General features: G+C 32.8%; 1 protein-coding gene across 2 annotated transcripts in view; it reads left to right on the top strand.

Moving 5' to 3' along the window:
- The first annotated feature begins 2,691 nt into the window (after window positions 1-2,691).
- The window catches only part of LOC115239537 (MAP kinase-activated protein kinase 2), a 24,813-nt gene continuing 14,791 nt past the window's right edge, over window positions 2,692-12,713 (top strand). The window contains exons 1-3 of one of the 2 annotated variants that reach the window (XM_029814109.1): window positions 2,692-3,247; window positions 5,175-5,492; window positions 7,634-7,934. In XM_029814109.1, the coding sequence (XP_029669969.1) occupies window positions 5,458-5,492; window positions 7,634-7,934 (336 nt within the window). In that variant the 5' untranslated portion in view covers window positions 2,692-3,247; window positions 5,175-5,457. The remainder of the gene's footprint in view (window positions 3,248-5,174; window positions 5,493-7,633; window positions 7,935-12,713) is intronic. The other variant, XM_029814110.1, reaches the window with a different exon arrangement.

Here is a 12,713-nt window from a genome sequence, read left to right as displayed (position 1 = left end):
TAACTTAATGCCATCTATGAAAATCGGGCACGAACTTATGCAATCATCCAATATATATATATATAGAGAGAGAGAGAGAGAGAGAGAGAGAGAGAAATTTCTTTATTTTAAATAGTAACTGACGAGATATGTGATACAAAAAATTAAAAAATCGACACTATTGTTTATAGAAACGCTGCTTGGTAAAACAAGTAACACATGATTCACGAGTTTTTATAATAAAAGAAATATGATGACATATTTTTGCTTCTAATATACATATTGAAATCTTTGTGTGTACTAATTTTTATTACTTGTTCAAAATAGACAATAAAACTATATTTTTTGTAAGAGAGAAGCTTGGATACTTAACATATAGTTTAGGTAAATATAAGAGTTGTACATGAATTACTTAATTAAATGTAAATTTCGTATTGTTAATTGTAATTATATATCTTAATAATTGTAATAATAGTGACTACATATACAGGATATTCCAGAGTTCTTCTGTTAAAGGCACCAATTAGGAGTGCCTTCCAGATTTAAAATTATTTAAAGACGAAAATCCTGTTATAAAATATTGAGATCATTAAATATTAAATATATTTTACATTTTAATATTTAATACTTTATTAAAGATTTTTTATCTATGTATAAATGACTTTAGGAATCAGTCATAAATGTCATGGGAAGTCCGGAACATCCAGTATATATTTTTCGAACATATTAAATGGTTCTGGAAACATAAGATAATACTAGTATTTTTAAGTTACATTAGATTTAATATTTTCATCAATTAATTAAATCATATTGGCAGCTTTATATTTTTCATAAATTTACCAAAGTTGTTTGTAAGAAATTTTAAAAATATTTTGAAAGTTTTGAAAAACTTCATTTTTCTGTCAACTTTTTTGTATTGCGAGAAAAAGCATATTAAATTATGATTCAAAAGCATAATTAATTTAATAGACTTCTCCAGCCTAATGTGGATATTTTAGGATGATGTAAGAATTGGACAATATTATAATGGCATAATCAGAGATTAGAATTACCTAAAGATACTATATTTCATAATATTGATAATTATATATATTGTTATGGTGATTATTAACATAATGAATGAATTAATAACAATCAAATATAATTTGATTTTTGACATATTTGCTGCTGAGATGATCAACGTTTTTATCGTTAATACCCCGAATATGATTTTAGTTAATTAATATAGTTTAAACATATTCATATATAGTATTCAAAACAGTTTAAACGACTTTTTGGATTCGCTCCGAGATTTAAGTGCTTTTTGCATTTCAGTGTTATTTGCTGTTAAAGCATACGTATTATTAGTAGACAAATATTGTTGTGGACTCATATTGCAATAGAGCATTTAAATTTCGGATCTATATCCTTAACGGACAATATAACGAAATATTTCGCGGATATGTTACAAAGAAAGTTGTACATACATATAAGAATGTGCCTACATAAGAAAGATATTTATATGGACGTTAAGAATTTTGTGTAATTATTGTTATATAAGATACGAAATATAATTGAAAGATCAAAGATACCTGAAAATTTGTTGCAACGCAATTTCGCTACATGGAGAGAAAGAAAATAATATGTACATAGTTATATATGTATACACACATACATAGATATTTAAATTTGTCGCGAAATATATAACATATTTACGATAAAAAAATAAATATTATTAGGTCATAGATACGTAGTTTTCGTATCTACTCCTTGATCCTTTTTTTAAATTTAAAATATACTGTAATATATTCTACTTAGAACAAATTCTACATTGAACAAAAGATCCTCCATGTTGCTATAATATAAAAAAATTACTAAAAGAAGATTTTCAATTGTATCTCTCTCAAAGATATATCTAAACTATATTTCTTGATGTTTATTTTTCAATTTTAGATAATGCCTTTTAATTGTAAAATATCATAGAAGTTGAAATACTAATGTATTGTATTTTTTTATATTTTTATCATTGAAATAAGAATCAAATCTGTAATATTGGTTAGAATTGGCAATAATCGGTATCAATAATGGATCGATATACTCGTATCGCAAGGTGAAAGGAATTAAGGTTTCTAGAGAAAGTGCTGTTCCATGAACGATCAAATGATATATGTGCATTATAATGGCACGTGACGTTATCGTATTTCACCAATTGTGACATGAATAAAATCTTTTCGACAAAAAATATCAAATCTAAAACAAAAACTTAAAACGGAAAATAAATCATTTTCTATCTGATTATTATCATTGATAAGCTTGAAGTGATAAGACAGCGTCGATTACCGATTAATAATAATAATAAAATCATAAAAATTCATGTATATAATATTTGATATTTATGTATTATAGTTTACTTCTAACAAATACTTTTTTCCAGATATCTTATTCTTCTTAATAAAATTAAATTAAATTTCGCGCGAATTTCAGAGAATTTTAATTTGAAACTGTCAGAGTCATTTAACGTACGAAATTAAAAAGTATTAAAAAAAGAATGACGTATCAGATTTTTATTTCAAGAAAACAATCAAGAAAATTAAAATTGCAAAGAATGAAATTTACTTTTCGTCGATCAAAGGATTTATTATCGAGTAACGGGCTCGCGTATTATTACGATGCACCATGTATTAATCCGCTCCTGAGATCAGCCCTGCGCAATGAGTCACGGTACGAGACCACCGCTAGAGAAGCGACCGCGTCGCCAGTGACGCCAGTCGCCATGCCATGATCGCGCCAGTATTCGCGGGGCGTTTTTTCGACGCGGTTCTCCGTGTGTACTCCGTCGTGTCGCGCACAGGCCTATCCGTCGAGTCGCGTCGTAACGTTCGACTTCGACCCAATACGACGGGAATGATCGGCGGGAGAGCGGCCTACCTCGTTTCGCACGGCCGATGAATATATCGCGTTGCTCAACATCGCGCAACGATCTCGAACGAGGAGCTGAAACGAGGGCTCTCGAAACGAACCGGCGGCAAGTATATAGGAACGGTCGACTCGGCGCACCTTCCAGACGCGACTCCTCTTCCCGAAAGACGCGCCTTTTTTCGTCCTTCCGCGAAGTTCTCGGAAAGCTACCGCGAATTTTCCGAAAAACTTGATCAACGAGACCGCACATTCAATTTGATGATAAACGTGTGAATAATGCCGGCGATAATCGCGCGGTTACGATTTATGAGAATTATTATCCTGTGACAGGGGATTTATAGCTTCGATTCCGAGAAGTGCATCTCGACGGGTACGTAATATTCGTTCATTGACTCCAAGTTATTGACATCTTATTGATTGCTTTATCAAGTCTTGAATTTTTACGCTTGATTTTATTTTCCGCAATCGATATATTCGCATACAATTATATATTTAGAATTCAGATTTAGATTACATATTTTATCATTTATTTTTATTTTTCTGCTTGTTTATTTTTTCGCGTGTTTAAATAAAAAGATAATTTCCAAGCATATAATTTAAGATCATAGTATTAATATTTATTTATTTTCAAAGTCTATTTTGAATAATTCTTTAGATCTTTTCACAAGGTAAAAATAATATATAAAATTTTCCAAATGTAATATTTTTTCTTATTATTGATTCTCTTTATTTTTTATTTACATACAATTTTATCAAAAAATATATTTGTTTTATTTAAAAAAGATAAAAAAAATCACAGTCCTCGCATTTTTATTCAGAATAGATTTTGGAAATAATACACGTTTTTCTACGTTTTTAAAAATAATTATTCAAATTTTTAATCTTTGCAATAGAGAAAGATATGTTTTTTCAGAGAGATAATTTTAATTAATAAAATAAATTAAAAAATATATATATTTATTAATACGTCTGTGTAATAATATAGATTAAAATATTGGAGCAAAGATTTAAAATTCGAACTAACATTATCTCTACTGCTTTATACGCTTATTTTAATATTCTGTCACATTTATTTTTTAACAAGCTTTTGCATTGTTTCTGCTTTGAGAGTTATATATATATAGCATGAACTGTGTCAGCTTTATTTCTTCTTACCGTGCATTTAACGTTAAATATGATTGTTATCGTCACTTTGTATACATATGTGTCATATCTGTCATATTTGTACATGACATACAATTTTCATTTTTATTATATAAAGTTCCAAGGCAACTGTAGTCACGACAATTGTGCAACGAGAACGTACGGTACTTTTGATTTCTTTATGTGTGTTTATCGGTCTGAACTCTAATCGATAACTTCGACTTCGTTTCATTTCTTGTTTTTCGCCAAGCTCGGGCTGATCTCATCGTTGCTATTAATACACAGATTCTATTTCAACGTGTTTTGTTTTCATTTAATTTTTCTCCGAGAAAGATGCAAGAAAATATTGCCACGGTATAGAAAATTGAAATTTAATTTATCGGTTCAACCACTTAACCACACAGGTCTCTCCTCTCTCCTCTTTTCCGCCGGGATTGTTTACGACGCCGATAATTATTGCTAATTAAGTGGTTGTTGATGTGTTTGATTATGTGCAAATATATATATCTCTCTCGCTGCCATTTAACTCTTGCTTAGCTCTATTTTTAATTGCTTACGAACGAGTTTCATTCCTTTATTGTGCATACGATTCGCGTAACAACGTGATATAGTACGGATTCGATATGGAAATATGAATGAAAAATGTGAACGATAAAGTTATCACTTTCGGCACAGATTTTGGAATGTATAATATATAAAAATTTATTTTTCGAAATAAAATAATTATTTTATGCGAAGCAAGAGCATCAAATTCGATAGAAAATACTTAGCTCTCCATATATGTGCATTCATTTTCTAAATTTTATTTTTTAAGCCCAAATTTTTTCTCTCTGAAATTGTTCGGCTAAAATGTGAAATAAAATGTTACTTGAAAACATTTTTCTCTGTGGGATTCAAGCGACTGAAAATTATTAAAATTTCCTGAATCTCGAATGCTAAAAGATATTATAACTCAGCTTAGAACCATGATAAATTCAGACGTGTGCGTCCGAAGACGCGGTGGAACACCGGAAATTCTACGGCGGTACCCGATCATTGGTGTAGAATATTTGTTAGCTTCCGGGAAATGCTCGCTTCGTTAAGCTCGATTTACAGACGCTTTTATACTCACTCGCGCGGTGCTATTTAATTATCATTGGTCTCTTTATCTTTAGTTTTCAGCTCGGCCTGATTATCCTTTGGCTTGACTCCCGATTAAAAAACAAAACCAAAAAAAAAAAAAAACGCAAGGGCAAAAGACAGAATGCCGTGGGTGGACTAAAACTTATCGCTTTTCCCTACGCGCTCTATGCGGAAAAATCTTGATGGGCAGATTCTTTCCGTAACAACCGCATTTACATCTGGGAGGCTCCTCTTCTGCTTTTACGGCACAGGGCGAGGGTGATGCTTTGTCGCCTTCGACGATTCGAGATTTAACTGTGCGAAAGAGCCACATCGATGCCAAAGTCGGCAACTAAGTGGAAATTCTGGAGGTCTCTTTTATCTTTATTTTTATATGCGAAAATAAAGCCTGAATACATGCACATCCTCTTCGCGAGGATTGTACGAGTGCCGGTTGCACCAGCATCGCTGAACACGATTTAATTAGATTTTTCTTCCTACCAATGCCATTTTCATTGAAAGAAGCGTATTTTCTTTTCGGATCATATTTTCTCATATTTCATAAATAAAAAAAAAAAAATCGAATTAAAGTTGTATCACACACACATAAAGTAGAAAAAAATCAAAGCGTGTGATACTTTCAGTATCGAAAATTAATATAAAAAATCTTTTAAATGAATATTTTTTTAGAGTTGCTTGACTTTTATTTAAATTTTCCTTTTGGACATTATACGTAAAGATGATCGTAATTAATTGGATCGTTATTTTACTATTTTATTTATGTTATATTTAGAGAGCCGATCTTTATATATATATATATGTATGTATAAAGCCAGTTGAATCGATATTTAATTAAGCAAGTTGTTGGTGCAACCCCTCCCTCAACGGTTTATCGATGTATCATCGATACATCGATGATGCTGTTACATTTCGTGATAACTGTGCCGTTCTTTTCGGATGCAAACAATAAGAGAACTCGCCCTGATTTAACACTGCGATAATTAAATCTACTGCTCTACTAACTTCTTACAAAGGATAATCAGAACTTAAATTTTATATCGATCTGTCGATGTAAAATGTTTGAAATAATCAAAAATAAATCGTAATTTACTCATTATATTTGATTTTGATTATTATTATTTTGAAAATTACTCTGATTTATTCTGTTGTAATTGTTTATGACGAATATTTTTAAATGTTATAAGTGTTTTTTGAATGCCAAATTTACTTCCTCTCAGCAAGATTAATTTTGTGTGAGCCTTTTATATTTTTTTATTCAATTCTTACATTGTACGTATTCTTCTTGAATAATAATATTTTCTTAATGATACATATTAACGTGCATTAACAATGAATAATAAACGTATGTCACATTAATAATTTGTAGGATTCACAATAACTGTCAAAATAGCTTCTTAAGCACAATTTATTGGACTTGACAACTTCTTTCCTGTAATAATTATTTTTATGTTGACCAGTTGCTTATAATATTTATCTTGATGTGTTGTTTAGATATTATACTAATAACCCTTTTATTTCTAATTTTTATCAAATTATTTCCATCTCTCTCTCTCTCTTTTATATATATTATAATTAATTATATCTAGTAATATATATAAAATCACATATAGTATATAGTTGTATATGTGTTGAACCAATATTATATCTTTTATGTAGATAAAATAAAAGATGGAATAAAATGGAAATAATTTGATATAATATAGATGGGCGGAATAAAGAGAATTGCAAGATATTATATATATATGTAATACCATCAAATCTTACATATTGCTACGACAAATGCGTGTTTGCAATGTTTTTTTATCGCAATTGTGGAAAATTAATCGATCGCGTATACTGCATTGCGGTGTGCAAGTTGCACTGCGGACGAGAGGCAGCCACGTGCCGTATAAGTAAAGCTGTGTGGGTAGAGCATGGCGCGTATATGTGTATGCGCGCGAAATAATATGAATCTTGCACATTCTTCAAGGAAGGTTACGCAAACGATTTCATTGAAACGACGACTGGCTGGCATAGTAAACGAAACGGGTATTTAAAGTTAATTTCAACTACAACTCTCTTACAAATATGTATGTAACTCTGCAGTCCTCTTGTATCGAATAACTTGTGATCGCAAATGTCATCTCTTTATCCATTTATTTATAAATTTTGTTATTTTTATTTATAAGTTTAGTTATTTTTAGCACTTTGACGTGCCTTTATTTTTCCTTCAAAGAAGAATCGAGTGTGCGAATTGAGTAATATAATGCTGCCGTCAATATACGCGCATATTTTGACAATCGCAGAGAGCGTACAGCACTCGTTTCCTTGTATCTCATACATACTCGATACACGTTATCATGCCTAAGGCTTCCGTTATCGGTCACGTAATCTGGAACATCGTATTTTTCCGTGCGAAAGTTTTACGCGCGCGTGACCTTCGCGCCTGTTCGCGCGCGTTTGTTTCTTGTACCTTGCATATGTATGAAATGACGGAAATATTGTTTTGCAGGAAGTCCAAGAGGACCGTTCTCGAGGAGAACGACCAGAAGGAGAGCAAGCGCAAACGCTCGGCATCGCCTGTGGTGGTCACACAGGTGATCAGGCAGGACTACGATCGAATACCGGAACAGGAAACCGAGGAGATCAAGACGAGAAGGACAATGGAACATCCGTTGAATAGTCGCTTATCGCCGAAAGTCACACCGATCACGGAAGATTATGAGATCAGCAATCACGTGCTAGGTCTTGGCATCAACGGGAAAGTCGTGCAGTGTTATGACAGAAACACGAGGCAGAAGTATGCCCTCAAGGTAAGCGCTTGCCTTAAATCCGTAATCTTGTTTCGAATTCTTTGAGATACTGTTGCATACAAGTAAAAGATTTAAGATTTTTGTTAAGATTTCGAAGCTTTCATTTTATTAAGTTCCTAGTTTTGCCTCAAAATTTATTTAATTTTGCTTGAAAGAAACCAATTCAGGAAAAAATAGAAATATTTACGTTCTTTTTTTTTAATAACAAATGTACATAAATATCTTAATTATTACATTTTTTTATAAATATAAAATGTATTTCTCAAAGAGAATTTGTCATATTATATTGTCAAGAATTTAAGACGATACTAGGAAGAGAATTAATGTCCTAAAATCACAAAAACTTTTCTGGATAAATGTAAATTGTATGCAATATTATTAGCGTCATGTTTAAAAATTTTAGTTTGAACAGTAAATTCTTTAGTGTATAATTAATCAGAAAAAGTCACCGGTTTAAGTCTCTATTAAATTGTTTAAGATTTTTTGAATAATTCTACTTATATGTTAGACTTTCTTTAGCAACATTTTTTATTGAAAATTATATTCCTCGCGTGTGAACTTGAAATAAAAATAACAGCTCATAAATATACAGAGATCGAGATATTTATCGGAAGGTTAAGAGTAAAGCATCGGCTTTTTTCATTCTCAATGCGCTTTGCGCGCGCATCCTCGGTTATTTTTAAGACATGAAAGCGACGGTTCGCGTATCCAAAGGTGTTAATCCGTTTGGTTAACACCTCTTTGAAGGAGCATTGATCGGCCGTCTTGGCCGTATCGATACCCGCTTGGCCACATGAAGGTGCGATCATCGGCTAAACGATGTCCAAGCATGTTCAGACCGCGAGTCATCCTCTATTTATACCCTGGTGATTTCCCCGTTCGACGATGTCAGGCCTTCAACGTATCTCCCCCGAAGGTGGCCTGGCTCTTATTTTACGGCAGTCAAAAAAATTTAATCACCATCGTGGGAGCAGTTTCTACGAGAAAGTTGACGTCGCCCGTCGACGCGTTCTCGCTCATCGGATTTTTGATTCTCGTCACGAGACAAGAAAGAGAGGTTGAAAGGCTATCACGATCCATAATTAAATTATTCATTATTGCTGGACTATATCTCTTGCGCGGCAAATTGTATCCTAGAGCATGTGTTCCGCGATGTATTCATTTGGAAGTTATACGTGATGTAGATAAAATTGCTTTATGGTACCCCGTCGGTTTTACACAATAGAAATTATTTCGGTCAATATACGTGGTTAACATACAGAACGATAGAAAAAAAAGAGTTTGCTAGATTCATAAATAATTACAATTATCTGATCGAATTGACGTTTAATTGAGTAATATTCATATTAATATATTGCCACCAATCGATATTATATTATTCCACCATTATCTGGATGGTCCTATCTCTTTCTCTCACCCATTTTCTGATAATATTCGATATGATATGATCGATATCATAAAGTACATGTATTATGTCTCGAAATTACGTATTTTGTACTAGATTAGTGCAATATCTTGCCGAAATGTAAGGCTCAAGATTGCATTCTTTAACCCAAATATCTTTGCAGTCGATTTTTCTCTTCACGAGGAAAATATTATTTAATAAAAAAATATTATTTATCTTGTATAATTTTTAAAATTACTTAGTTTATTATGATCGCGCTTCAACGATATTCACACAGTTTAAAATCAATAAGGAGCTGCTTGTGAAAGCTGCAACTTCTTGTAAAGATCCCGCGGTCTATGAGATCAGCTGTAGAAATAATTTGACGGCAGTTTGACGAGTAATGTTGATTACAGAATGTAGATACATAGAATGCCGATGACCGATTATACGAGTATCACGTGACGCTTACATGTGCTAAGACGTGATCGCCGTGATGTATGATATCTTTTTCTTTGTATGTGTGTTCATATTTTCAATATTAATAATCAATAATTAAATCTTAAAGCAAAAGTAATTTATATTAAAAAAACTTGCATCGCTAAAAATTATTTTTATAGCACTTGATGATATAACATAGCTTTCCTTCAACAATGAATTTCGTAAGTTTGTTTTTTTTTTAATTTTGCGTGAGGAGTTTGTGATTCTTTTTATTCGAAAGTTTCGAGAGATATTTCTCTCTCTCTCTCTTAGAGAGTCTAAAGATCGTTTTTATAAAACACACACATACTTCGCCGTTTAACCCCACGTTGTTCTCGCCATGAAAAGATATCTATACCATGACGTTTCTCGGACTCGTTACAAAAATAATCAGAATGCTCCACACGAAATTTCGGAAGGGCGTTTGCGGTATCGAGGCATTACATACCGCGGGGAATCGTGTCGCTGATGATTTTTCGCAGCGGTACATATGACGCTGCAGTTTGGATAATAGCGGCGTTCAAGTGTAAACATTTCTCTCGCGTTCGTGGAAAAAATTTTTTTCTTTTTTTTTTCACGATAAATGCAGAAACTTCTCACTGGCGATATTTCTTTATCAAAGCATTTAAACTCTTACGTGTTTACTAAAAATATCTTTTCTTATTTTACTTGTCTCAGCAGTGTTATTTCTCATCGTAAACGCGTGTGATACGAGATGCTCGGAGAAAGTCACGTGCGCTTTAGCGCGAGACTCTCGCGGTATCAATCATTATTTCTTTTTTCTGCCGTTGCACGTGTCATTTGTGTGTGTCATCAGCGTTTAAACTCGCGATTATTGACTTCTCGTCGTGTTTTTTAGTGATGTCAGTCATAAACTGCGCAATTTTTTCGAGGAGACGCAGAATGCGACATGAGTTGCACGCGGAATGATTTTGAGCAATAAGTTGCACAAAGAAAGATGTACCAAGTACAAGTTCGCGACTTATATATTCGCGATGCATGATCTCATCTTTTCCGGCGCAAAAGTTATAGTCAATGGCTTCGGAGAAGTATCAGGGTTCCCGAGAGACGTTCGTCCCTCGTTGGGGGTCAAAGTGGCACGATCGTTAAAATTGTCGCAAGAGTCATAATCGTCGTATCAGTCGCCGTATTTGTCAACGTAATGAATATTGACAAGTCGCGATCGTGAGATATGAGCATCCTTTTCGAATTATATTTTTCTTTATTTTTAATCCACTATGATAACGAGACGCTGAGGAATTTGCGATACCGTTGCAGCTGAGTAATAGCATCGAATCGATCGCGTATATTAACGGGAATAGCGACGGAGAGATACGAAAGAGAGATAGATATAAAAAAATTATCTATTACGAAAGTATTACCACACCTTACGCAACTTGAGTATGTATGTATATTTGATTATCTTCTTTCATAAAAAATAAAGATAGTAAAAATGAATCTAAAATTTAAGGAGTAAACATTAATTTTTTAATTATTTTATTTTATTATTTAAAGATATCTTTATCCTTATCACCAATTTTATATAAAAAAAATAATAGATTGATCGCGCGATTTTGATTGACAGTTCGGAGAAAACTATACGGATCGAAATCGCTATTCGAAATCTCAAAAAATGTTGTTACATCATCATTATTACATATAATGATGAATTAAATTATCTAACACACTCAGCTACGCGTATATTGTTTCTTTATTAAAAGAATGCGCGCTAAAGTATCTCAAAAGGTTCAATATGTGATTGAATCTAATCTTATCAGTGATTTTATCCGCACTATTCTGGTTATTGCAATGGTCGGTGCGTCGTTGCATACACTCAAAAAAATGTCTTGCTGATATAGGTAGATTTCTAGGTGTCACAACAAAAATTTATCGCTATTTTTTGTATCTGTTAGAATATTGTCTGTTACATATAGAATTTATAGCAGCAACATTCTAATAATATCTTCTAGAAAATTTAGGTCCCATTGCCAAATGTTAATCACTGCATTGGATAAATATGAGTTTCGATACTACAGCTAGAACGATCTTTGTGAGAAATATAACTGCCAATTATAACTGCAGCATCGAAAAATTGAGAGAAATTGTTTAAAAGAGCTAGATAGATTGGGCGCGTTATACAAATATGTTAGATGTGAGGATTATATATTCATTTGTTTCTTGCCGCTAATTTTTTCTGTGTACCACAGCCAAACTTTATAACGAGTATGATTGGCCTTAACATGGATAGGCGCCACAGAAAAACATTCTTTCTAAATTTCACAAACAGTTCAGATATAAATTCTCTCTCTGTCACTTAGATTGATTAAATGCGAAACATATGCGATATCACAGTATTTGCTAATCATTTATGTACCTCAGTTAATTTTGCGCACCCAGAAAATTTTTGCTGTAGTTGCAAAACCGCTTTTTTGAGTGGTAGCATGATAGAGTTTAACGTAGAATCAAACGCGCGTGCGGGGCAGATAAGAATTATATTTAAAAAAAAGTTACTTTGCATTCGAACTTGAGCTACTTCCAGCGTCGTATTTATCTCGGCATCGATTGCGATTTGATTTGAATAAATCTCTGCTGGTATTCGTCGATGAAACTTGTTTGGAAACATAAGACCGGATACACGAATATCATTTTATACAACGTATGTAGAAGCGCCATAGACGTCAATTACGCATCATTGTTAGCTATTTTCCTCACGATGATTAGTCATACAATACACATCGGCACCTGGCTATCTTACACGCCGATACAAGAAGCGCCCATCTGGTGAACGTTGTGATATTTATGACATCTAATGCAGTGGAGTCATCGTTTGCGCATGACACATTGTACACTCTGGATGATCTAGAAAATCAAGGCATAATAAAGCAGGATAGAATACAGATATATCGTTCAAGGTT

This window comes from Formica exsecta, unplaced genomic scaffold (assembly GCF_003651465.1).
Source record: "Formica exsecta isolate Colony F162 unplaced genomic scaffold, ASM365146v1 scaffold385, whole genome shotgun sequence".
Classification (NCBI taxonomy): domain Eukaryota; kingdom Metazoa; phylum Arthropoda; class Insecta; order Hymenoptera; family Formicidae; genus Formica; species Formica exsecta.
This window is presented reverse-complemented; position numbering and strand designations above follow the sequence as displayed.